This window comes from Peromyscus maniculatus, chromosome 6 (assembly GCF_049852395.1).
Source record: "Peromyscus maniculatus bairdii isolate BWxNUB_F1_BW_parent chromosome 6, HU_Pman_BW_mat_3.1, whole genome shotgun sequence".
Lineage (NCBI taxonomy): Eukaryota > Metazoa > Chordata > Mammalia > Rodentia > Cricetidae > Peromyscus > Peromyscus maniculatus.
In genome coordinates, this window is record NC_134857.1 from 86,069,007 (window position 1) to 86,092,310 (window position 23,304).

The 23,304-nt window shown below is 50.2% G+C and overlaps 1 protein-coding gene across 1 annotated transcript; it reads left to right on the forward strand.

The window, feature by feature from the left end:
• The first annotated feature begins 10,745 nt into the window (after positions 1-10,745).
• Inka2 (inka box actin regulator 2) lies at positions 10,746-22,830 on the forward strand. Its single transcript, XM_006986396.4, has 2 exons — positions 10,746-10,934; positions 21,543-22,830. The coding sequence occupies exons 1-2, from the start codon at positions 10,851-10,853 to the stop codon at positions 22,383-22,385; spliced, it is 927 nt and encodes a 308-aa protein (XP_006986458.3). The 5' UTR covers positions 10,746-10,850; the 3' UTR covers positions 22,386-22,830.
• Positions 22,831-23,304: the final 474 nt, after the last annotated feature.

Here is a 23,304-nt window from a genome sequence, read left to right on the forward strand (position 1 = left end):
CGAGGGTCCTGTTATGTAACAGCGAAGAGAAACAGTTGGAAATGGAAATGGGGCTTGATTCACCGGAAACTGGAGGAGGTAGATCTTAATTTGCAAACCCGAGTGCATCACTAAGCTTCCTATCTACTGAGGCAGATAATGGCAATGCCCACTTTGCACCTGGATTTGCATACCTGCCGGCCCCTGGGCCTTGTTTTCTAAGCTCCAGCACTGCCTGTGGACCGCTTACCCTGAACCTCAAGGCAGAGTGTCCCCAGACTTCTCCAGTTTCCCTGTCCTGTTCTCCAGTTCATGTGCAGTAAAGGAACATAACCTTGCCTCAAATTTGTCAAAAAAAAAAAAAAAAAAAAACATCATATGCCCTCTAGGCAGAATGTGTTGTTTCATGACCCTGTTCAATCCTGGATGTCATTTCCTAACATGGAGAATAATCTTTTTACAAATGTCCCATGGCCACATCAGTGCTATCTCCAGTGTTTCCTCAGAATGGAATTGGGCATGGGGAATATGTACAAAGGTCTAAGCCCTCCAGTTTGCACTGCCACCTCTGGTTAAGGGAGTTTGCATGGCTGACTTTGGGATTAGAGCCCTAGGCAGTCCTCCCACATACACTCTGACCAGATTCCCCTCCGCTCAGGGCCCGAGTTGATTGATTGCCCCCATCTAACACCACTGCCCCAATCTTTAGGGAGGAAGGCAGCGTGTTTGCTCTTCTTCTGAGAAAGGGGCCCAATTCATTCTTGTCCAAGCAGCATAATAAATAACCTGTCCCTTTTGGCAGGGAGTTTATTAGAGACTGACGGGACACTTAACAATAACTGGGGGCCTGTGATTTATTAGGTAGGGAGATTTGTGGTGTCTCTAAAGCCTGGGATGTGGAATTTAATTGATAAAGAGGCTGTCAGCCTCTATGAGATGTGCTCAATAGAATATGCATCGGAAGGGATTCTCTTTGGAGCTGTCAGGAAGGGTTTCTGCTGATCACATTCGTCTTCTATGCACAGTGAAGTCTGCTAGATATCTGAGTGAGAGACAAACGGCTCAGAGGGGACCCTGGAAGGGACCTAGAGTCCAAAGCACCTGTCAGTTGCTGGGCCAATGGAAGAACGTGACACAAATGAGTAAACGAAAAGGGATTTCATGATCCTCGTGACGGACCCTCTCAGGAGCCCTTTGTTTGTCCTGTGAGCTGCTCCAGAGAGCAGAGAGGTGCTTAGCACCTACAGCCTAGAAAGAGAGAGGGAGATGAAAGGGTTACAAGTCATGAAAGATTCATTTTGGAATTCTAAACTCTCTGGACCAGAGACAGCTCTCTCTCCTACTTTGTCTTACCCTCCAGCCACAACCACCATCGCCAGCATACACACACACACACACACACACACACACACACACACCGTCGTGACCACTACTACCATACCAGTTACTTCACACTCAAGTATTCCCGGAAGTCCTGGTTCAGGTAGCAATTCCTGTCACTCCTACTTTCTTGCCAAGAACAGAGCCACGGAAACCAAGATGGATGGAGCCTCCCCTTGCCACTGTGATTGCCTTCCACTGCCAGATATCCCAGAACCCAAGATGAGAGCCTGGACACAAACCCTTGGGGTGGGGTGGGGTGGGTGGAGTGGGGTGGGGTGGGGTGGGTGGGGTGGGGTGGGGTGGGGTGGGTGGGGTGGGGTGGGGTGGGGTAGAGCACCCAGCCACCTATCCACCCTTCCACCTCAATCTGCCCCCTGTACGGGAGATGTTTCCATCAGAGAACGCAGAGCGCTAGCGTTAGGCGGCCCTGAGCCTTTGCAAGGCAGCTCCACTCACATTGTATTCTCTCCCCACCCTCTGGGTTTTTGCTCAGCCTTAAACAAGGCCATGTAAGGCGCGGAGAGGGGCTTTTCCAGGGCCAGAGCCTGTTTGCCTCCTCTGATCCTCCTGCATCTATTCTTAGGTCCCAGGAGATTGGTCTGCCCCCTTGCTCCCCCCAGGGGAAGGGGGGCGGGGCGCAATAGCCAGAAAGGAAATAATTGTCACTGTCTAATCTGAGCCTCAGTGGTGACACTGAGGGACCTCTGAGCGGGATGGATACAGCAACTGGTTTGATCAAATCAGCCCTCTCCTGCAACCCTGTTAAATTAAACTGACAGCTCAGAGAAGAGGAGGGAGGCAGCAGGATCATCGCCTCTGGTGGGGCGGGGCTGGGCAGGCGCTGGTAAGAAGATCAGACAGAGGCAGAGCATCAGCCTGCCCTTTCCCTTATTTGCTAACTGGAGAGAGGTGATGGGATTTGTGGATGTGCAATGCTTAAGGACCTGCCTGAGCACAGGCTGTGGAAAGCGATGCAGAGGCAGACTGCTGCCTCCCAGGAGGCTTGGCAAATTCCCTTGGCACTGAGGCCTCGTGCCCATTTAGAACACTTCTTTTGACATTTCAAAGGGCCTTCATGTGCTTTACCCCCATGACAGGTGAGCAGCAATAAGATTGCTAGCTTCACTTTGCTGCTATAGAAACTGAGGCAATAAAGACTACAGAGCTGACCTACAGTCAGTCTCAGGAACCCAGGTTTCTGGCTTCCTAGTCCTGGAACACACTGCCTCTAGCTTTGCACCATATGGCAGAATTTCCTAGGATTTAGTCCCTAGAGATCAGTCTTTTCTTCCACCCACTAGAATGTAAGCTGCACAGCTCACATTTGGGGCCCTCAGGAAAACACCAGTTCCCCCATGGCCTCGCGCAGCCTACCTGCAAAACACATGGCTAGTTTCCAAAGATGAGGAGGCCATTCCAACATCGTCATATCCCTTGCCCACACGCCCCAGCCCTTCCGTATCATTTCCACTCAGTCTCATTGTAATTAAGGGCAGGAGGCAAGGTGGGAAGATATTGTTAGCAACCCCAGCAAACAGCTAGAGTAGGCGGACAACACCGATACCCTGCTGGCTTCCTCACCTGTCACCCAGCTCCTCACCTGCCAAAGCTAATTTTCCACTCCCCAGTAGGTGTGAGCTCCTTCGGTGTCTGAGCCGCACATACACTCTCACACATGCATACAGACACAGCACCGCTGTGAACAGAGCCGTGCCTCACCCACATGCCCTTGTTCTCACTCCAGATACACACCACGGAGGCTATTGACACATCACCCCTTTCGATCTCTTCTGCAGTAGGGAGCACACTGGGATGGGGATTCTGCCAAAGATGGTGAGCACCAATCTCTGAGCACAGCTGGGATCTTGTCACACCTTGTCCCCCAGGCATGCTCATTACATACCCCAGGCTGCACACTCGTTAATGAGCAGACTCTAGACAGAGTGGAGGTGGTAGCTGTGCTTAGAGAAGATGTTTTAGGTTGCTTCCTGTTGCCGTGATTAAAAGAAAAAATTGCAACCCAAAGCACCTCTGGAGGAAAGAATTTATTTGGCTTTCAGTTTACACTCCTTCATAGAAGGAAATCAGGAGAGAAACTCAAGGCAGGAACCTAGAGGCAGGAATGGAAGCAGAGGCCACAGAGGAGCACAGCTTACTGGCTTGCTCTTCATGGATTGCTCAGCCTTTTCACTTATACAACCCAGGATCACCTGCCCAGGGGTGGCATGACCACAGTGGCCTAGGCCTTCCCTCCTCAACTTTTTTTTTCACATTTTATTTTATTATTTATTTATTTATTTATTTATTTATTTATTTATTTATTTATTTATTTATTGGTTTTTTTCGAGACAGGGTTTCTCTGTGTAGCTTTGTGCCTTTCCTGGGACTCACTTGGTAGCCCAGGCTGGCCTCGAACTCACAGAGATCCGCCTGGCTCTGCCTCCCGAGTGCTGGGATTAAAGGCGTGCGCCACCACCGCCCGGCTCCTCCTCAACTTTTATTCAGGTAAATGCCCCACACATTTGCCTATAGGCCAAATCTAATGGGGACAATTCTCAACTGAAGTTTCCTTCTTCACAGATGATCTAAGCTTCTCTCTCTCTCTCTCTCTCTCTCTCTCTCTCTCTCTCTCTCTCTCTCTCTCTCTCTCACACACACACACACACATACACACACACACACACACACACACCAAAAACTAACCACCACAGAAGACAAACAACTGGAAACTATCAAATGGAATGTATGAGTGTCATAGCAGGCCTACATTGAGCTCATTCCCCATGTCACCACTCATGACCTGAAAAGGGCTAATAGCATACAGACAGGGAATACTTACACAAATATCACTGGCCTCTTAAACTCATCCGTCGTGTTATGATTAGCCAGCCATACTAAACCCCAACATCTCCAACCTACCTGAAAACATTGAACACGATGCTTCTAAGGAAAGGATTTAAATTCCTCTCGAACAGTGGTTCTCAACTTTCCTGATGCTGTGACCCTTTAATATAGGTCTTCATGTTGTAGAAATAATAAAATTATTTCAATGCTATTTCATGCCTGTAATTTGGCTACTGTTAGGAAGTGTAATGTAAATATCTTATATACAGGCTATCTGATATATGACCTCCAAATGGATCTGGACCCATAGATTGTGAACCACTGCTCTAGAAGGGAGATGGAAGGGAAGCAGGTCTTGTCTGGGGACAGTGGTCACAGCTCGTTGGGCATAATTCCTATGCTAATCCTATCATTAGCACCTTGATAACCCAGAGCAGGTCACGAGCACTTTGTCCTTCGCTTTCCTGGCTTGTAAAATAATACACTTAGGCAGGAAATTCAGACTCTTAAGAGTGTTTAAAACTGTAGCAATCATAGAGGATAAGACTGAGATCCAAAGAAGTTACCTTATTGGTTCAAGGCCACGCAATGAGTGGAATGGTTGTGAGGGTAGGTTCTGGAGTCATAGCCAGTGACAGTGGGTAGATCTAGCATCTCCCTGGGTGTGGCCTGAGGCAGGTGTCACTGTTTCATGTCTTCTCTCTCTCATCTGAAGAAAGGAGAACTGGAACTGGAGGTACCCATCCCTGGGTTCAGAAATAATAAATGTGGGCCTGACACCAGGGAGGCTCCATGCATGTCAAGTCAGGACTGTTTCCATTGGCAGACTAGAGATTCAAGTCTCGTTATCATCTTTTCCAGTCTTCCCATGGAGTCATAAGCCTTGATTTTCCTGTAAGATCCTCTGTGGCTCCAAAATTCTATGTTGTTCATCAGAAATCTCAAATGCAAGTTATTTTCAAAACTCTCCATGCAGAGATGCAAAAGACCATTTGGGGGATTCATTATCCACCCTCCATTGCCTCCTTCATTTTCTGTGGATGATGATTCATGGGGAATGATCACAGCAAAGAAAGTCTGCCCGATGCTGGGGAGGAGGAGGCAGTCAGACTCCCCAGTGTTCAACTCCTGTGTGTGCTCAGCTCCTATTCTTTGGTGTACATATCCATTTGTTAAGTGTGACGCTATTTCTTGGCCGCCTGCCTTTCCTATCTGGGAACCTGAGTCTCTTGGTACAGACCATTGCTGATGATAGTCACTGCAAACTCTGGGAAGAGAGTTCTGCCTGTCCAGCTGTCATCCTTGGCTCTGGTTCCTTTCAGGGTGGCCTGGTTGAAATCTCTACTCTATGCCGAGTTGACAAGTGATTACTGCTAGCACAGTTCTTTGGCCCCTACAAAACACCAGAAGAGGCTTAGGAGCCAGCCTGGTAGAGACCAAACCTGAGAAGTGACCTCATTTTCTGCTTACCTCGCAGCTTCAGGAGAAGCAGATAGTCCCCCCCCCCCTTAATCACTTGCTAGCAAGTCTTTCTCTAACAGTCTGGCAGTCCCTGTCGCTTGCTTACAACTGCTGGAAAGAGCCAAGCCATAGGTAGTAAAGTAGCAGTAGCGTTTGCCCTGAGTTACAGAGCCTGGTAAGATTCCAGAGAAGCCAGTGCTGTGCCTCTAGAGTCAGACATTGTAGAATGTCCTCATGAGGGTCCAGGAAGCAGGCCACTAGCCTTCTTAGGACAAGCGACACCTACCAGCATTAGTTTGCACAAATACCATTAGTATTTCCCTGAACCAACATTCTTCATTTCTCTAACATTCTTCAGGTATTCTTTGTAGTTTGGTTTCTGATAAATAAATGTTTACAAGATGAAAATATTTGTTCTCCAGGGAGTGAAGAAACCACAGCTTAGGCACTATAAGCACCAAGCCCACAGCCATCAGTAATTCCAGATCATGACTATCAGCCCACAGACAAAACACGTGCTATTTACACTAGCTTAGTTTTACATTCCTAATGGCATGGCTGTAATCCCAGCATTTTAGAGGCAGAGGCAGGAGGATTGTTGCCTGGTCCATGTAAGGAATCCCACCAGGGCAACAAAACAAGATCCTGTCTCAAATAATGATAATAATAATAACAATAATAAATCCCACTGACTTGTTCAGATAAGAGAGCTGGGAAGCCATTTATTTACACATGTGTATTCAACATGCTCCCTTTTCTTCCTCCAACACCTTCCTTCTGTTCCTCTCCCATAAGAATTAGCACCTACATGACTGGTCACCTGATCTTAACGCCAAGTGGCTGTGAGGAATCTAAACCATAGATATAGTGATGATGTCTGTGAGCATCAAGGGATCATCCACAGAGTTCCATGGACAAGGACCTACCAGGACTTCCTCCTTGGGTGGTTCTCATCACCTTAGGGCACACCCCTCCTTTCTTCTGCATAGTTTTAGAAGTAGGGTATCATGTTCTATTCCCTCCTTTGGGCCTCAGTCGCTCTGCATGTAACTAGGGAGACTGGATTACAGTCCTCCGCTTCCTGGCTGTGGAAGCACTGTGACTAGCTGCCTCATGGACCCACTCTTGTGCCTTCCTGGCTATAATGTACTATACGTTCAAAAATAGGAGCCTAAATTAACTCAGCCTTCCATTGCATAAGTAAATAATTGCAAACAAAGAGAATGCCACTTGAAGACACTTAAGACTTACAGAGCATTGGTGCTGGAGAGATGGCTCAGCAGTTAAGAGTGATGGCTGCTCTTCTACATGTAAGACTTCTCACAGCCCCTGTAACCCCAGCTCCAGGGGGGTCTGAAGACTCTAACCTCCTCAGGCACATACCCAAACACAGACACACTCATATAATAAAAATAATAAATCAAATTTTTAAAGTTTTCTTGTGGAACTTTATGTCCCCTGCCTTTGTGTCTTCTCCCAAGTCATAAAGCCTTTTTATTCGAACTCAGAGAGATGCTTTATTCTAGATCTAAGAGGCTTCCCGACTGCACAAGCTATTTCACTCCTTCTGCCCTCCCTGGCAACAGTCTCCAGTGACCAGAGGAAGATGTCACGCTAAGCAGGGCTCATCCTCTTCCAAGAAGAGTGAAGTCTCTGTCTAGCCTCCCATTCCCCCACAACAGCACCCCAGTGTATTCAGACAGACACTGCAGTCTCTGCTCAGCACCTCTGGGCAGCCTGTGAGGCAAGTCCTTTCCCTGGAGAGTAGCCGTTCTGGAGTGGTATCTGAACGCATTCCAACAACACATGTTTATCTCTAAGGTCAGCCTTTCCTGTTGATGCTTTAGCGGCATACAAGGGGGGAAGGGGCTAATGGTCTCTGCAGCCACAGGAGGTGAAAAATGAGGGCAACAGGAACATGGCTCCACCCTTTGGGAGGATGCTATTATGCTGAAGTTTCTAGAACATGTGTGGCCATGTATCTCCCAGCTCTTCTGTCGCCAGTGGAAATGAGGAGTTGGGCACCACCTCTTCCATAGCTAAGCCAGGACTTGCGGGTGGGGACCTTTCAGGTGGAGCCACAGGATCTGAAGCCAGGAGAGCGGCAGTATTTCCATTGTTTAGTGCAGGATGAGCTCTGTTGGGACACAGCTGGCCCTATCTCTCCCTTCAAGGTCATCTGTAGGTGCCAGGACCTTCAGATTCTGGCTACCCTCCCTCACTAAGTTGGGTGCAAATCCTAAGAGTCAATACACTTTTGGAGCCAGTTCCAGGAGGTGAACCCCCATCTTTGGGAAAACTCCAGACCACTTACCCCCACTAGCTGGGAGAAAATGCTCACATGCTTTCTGAGGCTTCCATTTCAGCTCTAGCTGTCTTTAAGAAGGATGCCTACAGACAGTCTCAAGACCTCTGACCCCTTTAGTATTTACTTTCAATTGAGATAGCCGAATTCTCTCTCTAGGCTGAGTTTCAGGAGGTGGGAGGGTGTAGGCTGAACCATCTGATTCCTCTTCAGCAAAACTGAATCATGTCCCCCAGCCCCCATCCTTAGGCCAGAGATATTTACCCATGTTTATATAACCATGGCAACAGGCATTATTCTCTATCACTTAGACCCTTAAAAAGGGAAGAAAAAGAAAAGCAGTTCATTTCTTTGCTATTGCTTCCTGTTCTGCCTCAAGAAGAGCTACTTTCTCAGAAACAAGGGAAGAAGAAGAAGAAGAAGAAGAAGAAGAAGAAGAAGAAGAAGAAGAAGAAGAAGAAGAAGAAGAAAGAGAGAGAGAAGAGAGAGAGAGATGTAGAAGGAGAGAAGGGGAGATACCTACACACTCTTGAGTAACACTAACCTCAAGCTCACAATGGAAGGACTCCAGAGTTTGATTGTACTTGTGTTCCAAAGTCCCCAGGAGCCATATAGCAACACGTGTATCTCTGATTCATCTGCAAATCATCTTATGATCTCTGTACCCACTATGGTTATCAGTTATCTTCTTGCCGTCTCCATCTTCAGAGTGGATGGAGTGTGTGCAGACCTCGATAACAGTGTGGTCTTCATCTGCACAACGGGGTGTACATTCTTCTGTCTTGACTACTTCACAGGTGGTCATCAGAAGGGAGTTTTGTGGGGCTGGAGAGACGGCTCAGGGGTTAAGAGCATTTGCTGCTCTTCCAGAGGAACAAAGTTCTATTTCTAGCACTCACAAGAGAGGGAGTGGATCACAATCACCTGTGAGCACCAGCTTGGGGGGGGCGGGGAATTTTGTGCTTTCTCTTGGCCTCCGAGGACACCTACACACATATGGCACACACACACACAAATAAAAATAAATCTTTAAAAAAAGGAAGAGAGGCTTGTTAGGAGTATGACATGTTAGGTTTAAATGGTAAGCAGGAGAAACTGGGACCCAGTAAAAGGAAGGCATGTGTTTTTAACAGTGTAGCCCCCCAACAGTGCTAGGTCCTTGTCAAAAGATCACCCTGGCGTTTCAACCACTGCCAGGATCCTAAATTCCAAGGGAGGTTCATGCCCAGATTTCAGGGATGGAGAAAACCACAGGTCTGCAAATGTTTACGGAGCTTCTTACAACAGGCTGCTGTTCTTCAGGCTGGAGGTCTAAGTTTGCAAAAAAGAGGCCCTTGGGTGGGGAACCCACCTCCACTCCCCCGGAGGGTTAATGGAGGAGAAAAGGAGCACCAGAACACTCCTTTCTGACTCATGCAGACTCATGGCCCATCAAGACAACAATAAGAATCCCATTTTAGGTCCGTCCTCCCCCCCCCCCCCCTGCCCTGGGCACTGGAAACTCTTGAACAGATTTTCAGCACCATTCCACCTAATTTTCTGGGTGACACATCACTCTGAAGAGGAGTGAGAAGGGAGGCCAGGAGTGTGGTCAGTCACCGTGTTCTGCACCTACCCATTCAATCTTCTGCAAAGTGATCTTGGCTGACACCGAACTAATAATGCCTGCATTACTGCCTTCTCCCTTGGCGCCTTCTCTTGCGTCCTTTTGGTTCTGTCCAATGCAGACCACCAAAATCTTGCCAGGAGCAAACTTTCCCCTATTAATTATCTTGGAACAACGCATAGCTAATTGCCCTAATTACTCTCGGGCTCTGCCACACCACCCCTGGCTTTTGCTCACCAAGGGCAACTCAAGTTGGGCAAGCGGCCCGGAGGCCCGCTTAGGGAGTCCCAACTTGGGCTAGCCAACTAGCGTCCCATCTGCTGTGCCCCAACTCCACCCCTTAGGTCCAATAGGAGTTGGTGCATCTTGGGGAGATGTCTGTCGACTACAATCAGAGCATTTTCAAGTCCTCCCCTCCCCAAGTTCAAGAAGGCCAGCGCTAGGGAGCCTGGGGAGGGAAAGGCCTGTTTTTCCACTTTCTGCCTCCCTTATTGAAAGCAGATCCCATGGCCCCATTTTTATCTTTCCACTAAAACTCGCTTTCTGAGATGGCTATGCTTATATTTATTTGCTTGTTTCATAGTTCCTTCTCTCCCCGCGATAAAAGTTCTGGGAGGCTGAGACTTTGTCTCTCTTACTCAGTATCTCCAGGTCTACCACCTTGCGGTGGGCACAGGGGACCACTACATGAGCTGACACATAGCAGAAGCCCCTTCCTTCCGCCAGCCAGGAGTGAGCCGGGAGGAGATGAAGAGGAACTGCGCTTCCAGGATCCTCTTTAGAAAGAAAAGGCTTCCGAGGGACTTCAGAGGGGAAGCAGAGAGGAGCTGTTTCTTCTCTGGACGAGTTCAGTTAAGATTAAACACTGTGACCCTTCTGCCTGAGCCTGATGCGGAGTCCTTACCCCTAATTCTGCGTTCTTCCTTTGTAATAGATGACGCCCTTCACTGGGGGGCGATGGCAGTCTGAGGTTCCACTGTCCCACAGAGCCCAGAACCCAACCTGAGGGTCCCCCAATAGTTGCTGCTGGCCACTTGCAAGGCCGGCGACAGACCCAGTCAGGTCGCCCAGCCCGCGCCCCTCGGGCCACTCTTCTCATTGGCCGAAGACGCCCCTTCTGAGTTCTCATTGGCTGCTTCACTTTTCCTCCGCCCCCACCCCGAGCCTCAAGCGGCAGCGGCGGGGGACGCTGCTCTAAGTCCCCACGCTTGGAGCCGAGGCTCCGCTCGGAGCGGTCAGGGGAGAGGAGCGCCCTGAGAACTCCACTTTCTCATGAGCCCGAGCCCGGCAAATGGGCGAATGAGGAAGGAGAGCGGGGACATGGACTGCTATCTGCGTCGCCTCAAACAGGAGCTGGTAAGAGCGGAGCAGGAGCTGGGGGACAGGGAGGGCTGCTCCACCCAGACTTAGGTACCTGGCCTCGGCCCCGCGTTCCGTGCACCAGAGAGGCTCGGAGAGAAGATGACAACTGGTAGATAGAGGCTATAGGGCCGTCGCTCAGGGGCAAGAAACTTTGGCCAAGATTCTGATGAGGCATGAACAAGTAACAGGGAGTCAGAGCAGCCAGCCAGTCTGAAACGTGACAGAACAACCGAAGAAGAAAAGGGGGGGGGGGCACATCCAGAGAGGACAGGCACACATATGGAGTAAGGCTCTCAAGTGCCCAGAGTCACAGGAGCGACAGGCAAGCAGCGGGCGCTGGTGCGCGGGTGCAGGACTCCTGCAGCGCGCAGACAGATCCCTGTCCTGGGCAGGAGGTCAGGCTGGACTGCTCGCTCTCGTGGGGAGCTGGCACCGCCCGGGGCCCCCAGCTCTGCTGGGCTTGGCAGAGCTGGCGCGGCTGCGGGGGCAGGCTTGGCCGGCTGTCTGCCCGGGCTTGTCTGCCAGCAGGGAGGGGGGTGGCAGCTGTAATGACGGGGGAGGAGGGGCGCTGCCTGGCAGATCGCGAGCGGGAGTTGTGGAGGCCCAGCCAGATGTCAGGTCTGGGCTTGGGGAGTGTGCTGGGAGTGTGCGGGCCCCGGGGTGCTAAGGGTGAGTGTGCTACCCTGAGGAGGGGGAGTGAATCACCAAAGAGGGAGAAATGACTGCTAAGGCTGTGTTAGGGAAGTCAGGTTGGTTCTGATTTCATGCACGCCCCCACCCTCACCTTTAGTGTTCCCTTGCCACCAGGATTCAGGCAGACAGGTAGGCATATGCATCTTCTCTCAGCTCTGCCCTTCCCTTTCCCATCTAGACTCTCTCTTCCTCTCACTCAACCTCTCAATGTCTCTTTCGTCTTATCTCTCACGGCTGTGGGCTCTTCCGTCTCATTTTGCTACCCTCCCCTTTCTCCTTTTCGGAGCCAGGTCGCCAGGCATGCAAGAGCAGACCTGGATCCAGAGCGTGCCCAGCTCAGGCCCTTAAGATCCCAGGAGAGCCTTTCCACTCCCATCTGTAGAGGCTCCACTCTGCCTGCTTGGCAGTGTGTGAGGGGCAGTCGTGGGTGGTAGCAGGGTGGAGGAAGGGAGCTGAAGCAGCAGGTGTTCTTACTGATGCTCCCCGACCAAGATGCCCTGGCACTAGTCCTGTCCATCCCAGTCCATGGGTCTGCCTTCTCAGGTTACTGTTCACTCCTTTAGTCCTCCCTCCCTCCCGAGCCATTTCCGTGAGGACACTCAGGTGTGAAAGTTACTGCCTCCCCAGAAACACTTCTTTGGTGAGAGCCAGTGTCTGCGGATGCTCTTCTGAACCTGTACCATGCCCTGTACCTTGTCGGTTTTCATATGCAGAGCATGTTAGTTCAGGATGGTGGCCCTGGCCCATAAATATCCCATACTCATGTTCTCGCTTCATGTGGCCAGCACCAGAAAGAAAGACCAAGATCATTACCGGCAATGGCTGAGGATCAAAGCCCATGGTGAGAAAAGACTCTAATAGGATCCTCTTTGTGCCTGGAACCTGGGTCCATGCCACCTACATCAGGATGAGCATCTATAGAGGGTTTGTGGGTGTTCCTGGCATGGGAATGAATTTTCTAAATCTTACTGATTTGCATTTTTTACATCACTCTAGGTGGGAGGTGGTGAGGGGAGGAAGACAGTCTGTGGCTGTCAAGAGAATAAAAAAGAAAGAAGGAAGGAAGGAAGGAAAAAATAAAGAAATCTGCACCGAGCTGAGCTCCCAGGTTTTGATCTGCAAACCCTCCACCAAGGCCTTGAGCCCCTGGGAGAAAGAAAGAGAAAGGCTAAAGTCACCCTGCTCCCCATCAGCTTTCACATGGCCTTTTGTCTGAGCATCTCCAGCCTTTGACTGTCTTGGAGAGGAAGCGAACTGCCTGGCCCAGGGCCCAGAATGACACTCAGATGGGGGAGTTCTTCACCCCCATGGTACCCTGCCCGCTCCCCAGTGCCAGCATACTGAAGGGAAATCCCAGCGAGTGATGGGCAAAGCCATTGAAACCTCTTCCCCTCGCAGACACCTCGCCCCAGTGTCTAAGTGGCAAGGCCAGATCTCTGTGCCTCAGGACTGAGCAATTGGAGCAAGGAGGAGAGGAGAGTGCTGTTAGCCTGGGCCCACCTTCCCCCGGGGACGGGGACGGTAGGGGTTGAATTCCAGGGCTGTGGCAGGGGTAGGGGACTTTGGGCTTCTTGATACCCTAGGGCTGCAGAGGAGGAAGCATAACATACAGGCAGTTCATGCTGTGAGTGGGGGGCTTGGGCCCTGAGGTTGGTTCACTCCGGGCAGGATCTCCTGTGCCATCCGAAAGGACTGTATGTTTCTAGGTTCTTGTCCAGGAATGCCTCATGTAATTCTGATTAAGATCTACATTCGCTTATTCCATTAAATTCCCTTCAAGGACATCCTGTTAGATACTGTGGGATAAGCCTGTTGCAGAAGGCAACCTGAACAGGTTGTATAAATTGTCTTCGTCCAGGGTGTTCTGCGTTCCCCACTTTTATCCAGTCCCTTCCTTGGCACCGAAATTCAGCCAAGAAAAGTTGTTCCTGAAATACAACATTGCGAAAGCTTCAAATTTCCTGAGGCAAAAAAAAAAAAAAAACTTGCATTGTAAAAATGCAGGAGGCTGAGCGTTCAGAGAGACCCTGGCACAATTAAGCTGATAGCTAGAGTACTGGCCCTTTCTCCCTGCCTGGGAGGGGAGGAGGGTCGAGTTTCAGGAATGAAACAGGCTGAAAAAGTAGCAGCAGCAGCAGCAGCTGACACACTTCCTAATGGGAGGGGGGCTACAACATCCAGCACTCCCCTTTCCCTCCAGCTGCCAAAGTGGGGCCTGCCTGAACACAGGCCTTGGGACCAGCTGTGCCTTACACACAGCTCCCTTGTGGGGTTCCAACAAATGTATAGACACAGACACACAGGGGGAGAAGACATAGAATGCTCACAGACCACTTCTTGTGAGTTCAGATCAATTCTGAACAAACCCGATGCATACACTTTGAATGATCAGAGCTCCTCAAGTTCAGCCAAGCTGGGGAGACTTTCTGGAGGAGGAGGGTGTTCTAGGAGGACATTATGATATGCTGGTCCTAGTTGAACTCTGGGGAAGAAACCAAGGGACTTTGCTTTCTCAGGCTGGGGAAAGTCCTTTCAGGGAACTTGTATTCCCAGAAGGCAATTCTTTAGTCACCAGTGGCTACAAGTTCTGGATGTCTTAGCATATGACTAAGGAATGGGGCCTAAAGACAAAATAAGGAGAAAGAAGGGTGTGGGAAAGTTATGATTGGAACTTTCAAGTATTGAGCAAAACAGCAAATTTCTGTAGAACAAAGAAAAGCATCTACAGAAACATCTCATTCTCTGTGTGAAAAGCCCAGAGAGCTTCTGGGTCAGTTAGTCTGGGGTCAGTTGGAACACATGATTGGGGTCAGGTGAGCTTGAACCCAAACCTTGGCCTGTCTGACTCTGGCATATTAGTTGCTTTCCCCATCTTTAGAATGGGTTGTTAGAAATATCTACTGCATATAGCTACTGTGAAGATTAAATGGCCATAGAAGTACAATCTGGCCTTGATCTTGAGAGTCTTCTGCTCCTAGCCTTCCAAAGACAAGACCAAAGCATAGGCCACCAGACCCAGTCTTTGATAAACTGGATGCTGGCCTCATCACAAGGGTCAGAAAAGTTTGGTAAGTTCATACTGGTTTAAAGCACCAACCAGACACCAGTACTGTGGATACAAATAAAAATAGACCCAAGTTTTGTCTTCCAGGAAGGTATAGTTATAGTTTAATAGAAAAGAAAACGTATACTGATATTGATGTTAAAATGCCAGGGCTGGTGTTGTAACTCAGTACTTGAGTCACACTTGCCTAGCATGTGTGAGATTCTGTGTTTAATCTTCAGTACCGGGAAAAAAAAAAAACGTTGACATAACAAATATATAACACTGTCCAACTGTTAAAGCAACCTAATACACTGTATTTTTAATATTGCCCTCTCTCTCTCTCTCTCTCTCTCTCTCTCTCTCTCTCTCTCTCTCTCTCTCTGTGTGTGTGTGTGTGTGTGTGTGTGTGCTGTTCTGAGACAGGGTCTCACTATCTAGACTAACTGAAATTTCAGGTGTGAGCTACTGTACCCAGCTTTATTCTCATTTCTAAAACAAGAAAATAGAGACTGGAGGAGGTCAGGTGCCTTGGCCAAGGTCACAGAGCAGATAGCAGTGAGGGCTGGATTCAGACCTAGACAGATGACTACAGAGCTGCTGTTCCTACCTGCTCAATGGGATGTACAAAGATATGCATAGATGGGGATGGTATGTTCTGTAAGGAGCATGAGTTCAGCGCTCTGAGAAAGGAGAAGCAACATGAGATGCAAATGTCCTGTTGTGGAGGGACAGCACACTTTGTGAGACCTTGAGGCATCAATAGGGACATGCACAGGATAAACAGCAATCTGGGCATCTAATGAAACGTAGGCAGGTAACACAGGCGATGTGGTCATGTGGATGTTTGAAGACCATAGACTGGAACATAGACTATATGCAGGGAAATAGTGGGTGACAAACTGAAATGGAGGCCTTGAGTGTCATGCTAAAGACTGACATTTTCCTTTGTTCACTGGAGAGGAGCATGGTCAGATATACATGGTCAGAGATATATCCTTGAGAGGGGAGGGAGCCAATGAGGAAGGAGCATGAATTAGAAGAGGCCAGGTAAGAGAGTGTATGGCGATCTGAACTAGGAAGAAGAGCAGGGAACTTCTTCAGGTTCCTTAGGCGATTGCAGGAGAGAGAGAGAGAAGAGGGCTGGCTAAGGCTGAGAAGAGGCCAGCCTTCCAGAGCAAGGCAGTATTAGGCCTCTCTCCCCATCTGTCTCTTGCCTGACCATGTGACCCTAGGAGATGGTTCACTTGGGAAAGTAGGCTCATCATTTCTCACCCTTCACTTCCCCCTCTCTTTACCCTCCTCCCTCCCGCAGCTCTTGGCAGAATTTCCGTGTTACCTTCCTGTTGAAAGTTCTAGCCAAGAGTCAAGAAGGTCCCTATTCACTGAGCTGGAGAATGGGTCACTTGGCAGAAGTGGGGCTCTTCCCATTTCCGGCCCAGAGCCTCCTTCTGGCTTCCCCAGGGGTTGAAAGGAACTGTATGGGGATTTTGTGAGTAATGGGGTGGGGAAGGGAGGCAGGGCACACTGCCAAGTCCATGGGCAAAGCTGAGCCTGTGTCAAAGGATCCCGGCTGAGCTCCGAGAGGGCGTGAGACGCATGGAAGGAGGGCCCAGCTGCAGGATCAGTCAGGGGCCCAAGGCAGGACTTGGGAAGGCAGCCGAGGATGTTGGCATCTCCTTCTAACTCCTCCCACACCACGGAGGGCCCGGCCAGTGCCGATGGGAGGGTCTGTCCATAGACAGCTGACCTCAGAACCCCCTCCTGCTCTGTGACTCAAGGTGGTGGGATCTGCGGCCCAATGGCAGTTGCTCTTTCCTCTTAGGAGCCCTTAGTGGGAAAGAATAGGACTGGGTTGGAGGCTCTCAGGCCATGGTTTCCCACTCTTCTCCTCTTCTGATGGTAACTCTTTCTTCCACCTCCTGTCGTCTGGCCTGGCTTCTCACAGCACTCCATGAAGCTAAGTAGTCCATGATGGCAAGGAGGTCCACTAGCCTAGATAAGGGGAGGGGGCGCCTTGGGATCCCAGTTCTCTCACCCAAAAGCCTTAGAACAGGAGTCATAGTGCATGCATACTTACAACTCCTACCTGTTGATGGCTTGGGCTAACTTTTCATGCAAATTCCTTTATAAACACATCAGTTAGAATAAATATTAAATAGGAGTTTAACTCCTATGAAGATACAGTGAAGACAGTAAAGGCCTGGAAAAGAATCTTTGAGTAACAGTGGCTCTAGAAAAGGCGATGTGAGGGGGTCCCTAACTTCCTAATCTATCAAGTGGGGTTCTCCCCCTCCTGCCTAGCCAGCCACCCAGAGCAATAGAGGGACTCAGCAATGCAAAGAAAAGGGTACATACCTCACACAGAAGGGTTGACATTGCACAAATTCACAACCTAAAGAACACAGATGAATCTGTCTAATGACAAGTGCCAAGTTTATCAGTTAGGACGCCATCAATGTCCCCAAACTGTAGCATGGGACTCTTGACCACACCAGGAAGACGAGAGTAAATTGCACCCAGACAGACTAAAATTTGATATGCAGAAAACGTATAAGATAAAAAGCTGAATCCTAGGCAAAGCTGGAGGTAAGTGATGGATGGGGTGATATGAGGCCAAAGATGGGGGTGAGGAGACCTTTTAAGCCTTTCTCAAAGAGATTCCACTGGGGTATGCTTGAGGACTTTGTGTTTGATGTATGTATGTGTGTGTGGGGTGGCTGTTGGGTCCATTTCTACTGAGATGAGAACCAATCATATCTTCTTAGGTTGTCTCCAGGTGACCCCAAAAACAAGTAGTGCAAGGCTTGATTCTTGCAGGAAGAATGGCTGTGAGATACTAAGAGGCCTCGGGCATAAAGACTGGTACTCAGAGTTATTTATTTCTGGCTGTCTAAGCTAACCCCACTCCTCTGCTCCCACCCCACACTGCTCCCCTCCCTCCCACTTTGGTCCTAAGACAAGAGAAGCCCTGGGATCCCAGATGGTCCCACGCTCTGAGTGAAGAGAACAGCTCAGTCTCTGCTGGCTCTTTCTCCATGGATGACATCATCCCCTTGGGGTTGGTGGGAAAGGCTGTGCTCTTGGCTCCCCTCATAGTCGTGACCCAGAAGATGCTCCTGTTTCCACCACCCCTGGCCCTCCCAGCTTCCCATAGCTTCCTTCCATTCTCACCCCTCTCCTAAGCCGTCCCTTCTGTATCAGCATGTCCTCTGCCGGAGGCTGGGCTCCTGGAAGTCAGTGTGAGGGGTCAGGAGGAAGCTGGGGATTCCCCCTCCTCCCTTTCTCTGCCTGAGTAAGGCAGGGTTGGAGACTAAGAAGCTAGACAAAAGAGGTGTGCTAGGTCAGACCATCCATGATGCGTGGAATCCTGCCTTTTGCACATGTGAAGATTCACCAAAGAGGAACTATTTTGAAAGCACACCGGAAGTCTTAACAGCCAGCCTGCACTTGATGCTTTCTTTCCGCCCTGTAGATAAAGCCATTATGCCATCTAATCTGCACAGTGGCTGTTGAGGCAAGGACTATTATTCCTATTTTAAAGAATGGAGATATAGAGCTGACAATGAACTTCAGTGGCTCGAGTGCTTGCCTACAACAAAGCGCTGGGTTTGATTCCCAGCACTGCACAAAACTGCATGGAGGGCATACCTATAATCCCAGAGGAATTGGAAGCCAGAGGATGGGATTTTCAAGATCACCCCAGTGACTCTGAGGCCAGTGGAGAAACTGAGGTGGGTGTGATAGCTCCTCCCTATAATGTCAACGCTTGGGAGGCTGAGGTAGGAGAATTGGGAGTTTGAAGCCAGGATGGGCTGCATAGCAAGACTCTGTCTAAGAAAATAGAACAAATCAGTAAACACAACAGCGCCCCATAGAAAACTTAAAATACAGCTACTACATGGCAGACCTGGGATTTGAACCTTGTTCCATTTGTTTCTAGACCTCCAAGTTCTGAACCAATACAGAATATTTTCAATATGAATACAATCTCAGCACTTGTTTTCTTAAAAAAAAAAAAGAGCCTCTGTCTTCTTATAGACAACCATGAATTTATACATTCCCACACACATTCATTCTTGCTGGAAAACTGTGCAAAATGTCAGCATTATTTCTTATGGGTTTTTCCACACTGGAAGAGACTGAATGGGGTTATTTCATTCCTCCCACTACCTCTGGCCTGACCATGTTCCTCCTTCTGGAAGAAAGCCTGCCAGCTTAGAATCCTTGTTGCTTGGTAAATCAAAACCTTGAGAAATGGCCCTGGCTCTTTCTCCTGCCTACTGAGAGACTTCAGGTAGCAAACAGTCTAGAGAGATGATGTGGGGAGGGGAGTCAGTAATCTCCATCCATGGTTTATGAGTGTCATGCCAAGTATCAGGGAGGTCCTAGGGTTATGTAGTGATATGCAGATTTCAGTCTCTACCTTTAAACAGTAGATACTCAATAAATATTTCATGAGCAACTGGGGGTTTAAACTATGGAAGACATGGGCCCTGTACAGAAGTAGGACTTTGGGGACCCATACCTCAAGGATCTAAGAGGAGGCCCTAACAGGAGCACAGTGGGAGCATGTGTGGGACATGGATTCGAATTCCTGGAATTAAAAATTTCCATCGTGGGTCTTGACTAAAGGTCATAATAGTTTGGAGCTCATAATATTTGGGTTTGGACAATAGAAAGCCACTGAGTGAGGTGATGGGGTGGAGACGTGCGTCTGGAAGAGTGGTCGGGCATGCGTGGGTCTGGTGGCCTGGAGGCCAGTGCGGGACTACGTTAGACAGGAACAGAGGGACTGAATAGAGGTTCCAAGTGACAGGACAGTAGATTAGAGAGTGAGGGTGAGGAGGGCAATTGGAGGGTAAAGCAATTTGTCAGAAAGGGACTGAGCTGGGTCCGAGAATCTAGCTCCATTCAGAGCTATGCCAACAGCAGCTGAGCATCTCCGAAAGGAAGGGGTCAGGACAAGGGCCACCAATGACAGGCCCAGCTAGTCTGTGTCTCTTGCTGCCGCCCGCCGTATCACCACTCCTGTCACTCAGATGGCACATATGTGCCCCAGCTGGTCCCGGGGCTGTTGGGCTGTGCCACTTCTTGCCCTGTCTCAGGAGAGTGCACAAAGCAAGGGCAATCTCGGCAGCCCAGCAAAGGCCTCCTGGCCCTCGGGGGCTGACAGTCCTCCACTGACCTTTATTGTTGCTGGCTCAAGGGAGCTTGGGCAGCTCTCTCCCCACCGGACCAGGGTTGGCAGGAGATTTGACCCAGAAGCCATAGAGGGCTAGCTGACTGCCCACACTGCAGGGCCTTCCGTGTCCCCTACTAGTTTAGTCCCCCACCCCCACCCCTTGGGCTTAGCTCTGGGCATTAAGACAAGCCCGGGAGGTAAGATGATCCCGTGGGTCTCTGGGGGGCTTAAAAACAGATGGTTCCTGCACAGAGGCTCACTGTGAGTAACTTGATCACGACGTGGGGAGGGAGCTGGCAGGCCCAAGGCAGCTTGGGCACAGGGGCTAGGAAAGTTGTGAATGTTATCAGGGGCGGCCTCTCCTCCCCAGCCTCCAAGTAGGGCCCTCGGCCCCTTCCAGATGGTACCTAGGACATGGGGCTAGGGGAGCTGGCCCCAGAATGCCTGCTTCTGGCATGGCTAGGGCAGAGCCAGCCAGACTGAGAAGGCAGGAATGAATGCTAGATCCAAGCATGAGGGAACAGGTGCTTGGGGAGGGGGGTCGGCAAGGTTGGCCAGGGGCTTCTGGCACAGAGGAGTTCCCTGGCCTCTCTCTCCGGACTAGTCACATGTGAAGAACAGTTAGAAGAAGCCCCAGGACTACCCTTTCTCTCTTGTGTCCCTCCCCTCTCTACTGCTCTAGAGAGGACAGAATAGCCTTCAAGTCTGGTCCTCTTGCCCAGCCATCTGCAGGCAATAGTTGCTCGTTCAGACAGACCTGAGCTCGAGTCCTGGCTTTATGAGCTGCATGGCCTTAGGTCTCTGGCTTTTCCTCCTGACACAGCCACCTTCCGGAGTTTATAGAATTTGAATGAGATGAGATACCTGGTGCTTGCAGCGTGATTCCTATTATGGAGTATTCTCAAACATTTATTGCCACCATTATCCACCAGGGAGGAACAGCATAGGCAGGACAGGAGTGGCTATGATCATCCTTTCAAAAATTATTTGTTTTTATTTTATGTGCATGGGTATTTTGCCTGCATGTAAGTCTATGCATCACATGTGCATAGCGCCCAAGGAAGCCATCAGATCCCCTGGAACTGGAGTTACAGATGGTTGTGAGCTGCCACGCGGGTGTCAGGAATCGAATCTGGGTCCTCTGGAAGAGCAGCAAGTGCCCTTAACCTTTGAGCCATCTCTCTGGCCCCACTACTACCGCTTTGTGCACCCTCAGACTAAACTCAGCTCCACCTTTTGCTGTCCAATCACTTATGGGCCTTCGTTAGCTTATCTGTCAGATGGAAGCAATTAGCAGTCACAGTCTCAAAGAGCAGGCGGACCAAGCTGTGATGTTTGATGGCTTAGGTGTATTGAATGCATTTTTCACTTAACCATAATCTCAGTGTCCTGTGGATTTAGCAAGCAGGGGAGCATCTGAACAGCTTTTAGGACAGTGCCTGTCTTGCTTAGTCCACCGCCATTAATGTTCTTTCTCTTATCCAGCCACAGCAGTGTTTTGTTTCCTCCTCTCAGGACACAGGTCTGCCCTGTAGCAGACTGCAGAGGTGAGGTCCTAATGGCAGGCTTGCATGACCCTGGAAGTGTGTGTTCCCGAGGTTACAGGTTGAGGTTCAAGGCTGAGGGGTAGCCCTCCCTGTAGGCCTTGCGCTCACTGGCCCCGCGTTTTCTCTCCTTGCAGATGTCCATGAAAGAGGTGGGGGATGGCTTACAGGATCAGATGAACTGCATGATGGGTGCGCTGCAAGAGCTGAAGCTCCTACAGGTGCAGACAGCGTTGGAACAGCTGGAGATTTCTGGAGGCACACCGGCCTTCAGCTGCTCAGAGAGCTCACAGAAACAGCCCGAGTGTCCTCGCTGGCAGGGTAGTGGAGGTCCTGCCAGGCCTGTGGCCTCTCCTTCCTCCAGCCAGACTTCCTTTGACAGCAGCCCCAAGTTTCCATGCCATAGGGGTATCTGTGGGAAGGATCTTGCTCCCCTTCCCAACATGCAGCTGCCGGAGGACCAAAACTGTACCCAACAGGGGCTGGAGTGGGTGGAACCAGATGACTGGACCTCCACGTTGATGTCACGGGGCAGAAATCGGCAGCCTCTGGTGTTAGGGGACAATGTCTTTGCAGACCTGGTGGGCAACTGGCTAGACTTACCAGAACTGGAGAAGGGTGGGGAGAAGAGTGAGACCGGGGGACCCAGGGAGCCCAAAGGAGAAAAAAGCCAGTCCCGGGAGCTGGGTCGCAAGTTTGCCCTAACAGCAAACATTTTTAGGAAGTTCTTGCGCAGCGTGCGGCCCGATCGAGACCGGCTGCTCAAGGAGAAGCCAGGGTGGATGACGCCCATGGTCTCCGAGTCACGAGCCGGACGCTCGCAGAAAGTCAAGAAGAGGAGCCTTTCCAAGGGCTCAGGACGGTTCCCTTTCTCAAGCACGGGAGAGCCCAGACACATTGAAACCCCCGCCACCAGCAGCCCCAAGGCCTTAGAACCCTCCCGTGGGGGCTTTGACATTAACACAGCTGTCTGGGTCTGAATTTGAGAGACACTGGCTGAACCTAAAAGGCGGCCTCTCTGGGCCCTGGGGGGAGAGGGAGGGCAGATGGCGTGGTCTTCAGGCCAGATGCAAGTTCCCATCCTCAGAAAGAAAGGAAAGCAGAGTTCTTAGTCAGGTCTCACTAGAACAGTGGCGAGAGGCTGTTATAGGGCAGGCTGAGGTAAGAGTCCCTGGAAAGAGCGTGTGTGTGTGTGTGTGTGTGTGTGTGTGTGTGTGTGTGTGTGTGTGTGTGTGTGTTGTTCTTTTGAGGCTGAATGTGAGGGTAGTTGGGAGAGAGGCAGGGGAGGAGCCCAGACCCAGCCTGCATTCCCCTATTGCCTTCCCAAGACCTCAGCTGAACATTCTGTATGGAAAGGGACACCGAGCCCTCTGGTTTCCCTGAGAAATTCCCAATAAAGACCTGTCTCAGGGGTCCCCAACCATTTTAATGGTCTGCTTCCCTGACATTTTTTTAAGGGCTGGTCTCTCAGGATGGAGCACCAGAGAGTGAATTCCCTACACACAGCCCTTCCTAGTACCAAGATTTCAGCCCATAGCTGGGTGCTGGGTGCTAGGACTGGAACAAGCAGGTGTGTGTGTGTGTGTGTGTGTGTGTGTGTGTGTGTGTGTGTGTGTGTGTGGTGAGGAAGCCTGAGATGCTCTTGCATCTCCAAAGTGCAGAGGAGGAGCAATGTGCCTTCACGCAGGTGCTGTCTCATGAATCCAAGTAGGCACGCCCGCTTTCCAGATGAAGCAGGAGTCTCCGAGGTGTCCAAGAACACACGGCTGGTAGGGTCAAGACAGGTGAGGGCAACCTCAGGGTTATTGCTGGACCCTGGAGTCACATACTGCCTGGCTGAGCAGCGGGTCCCCATCCTGACTCCTGTTGCCTGCCTTAATGCTCCTGCAGGGCGGCAGA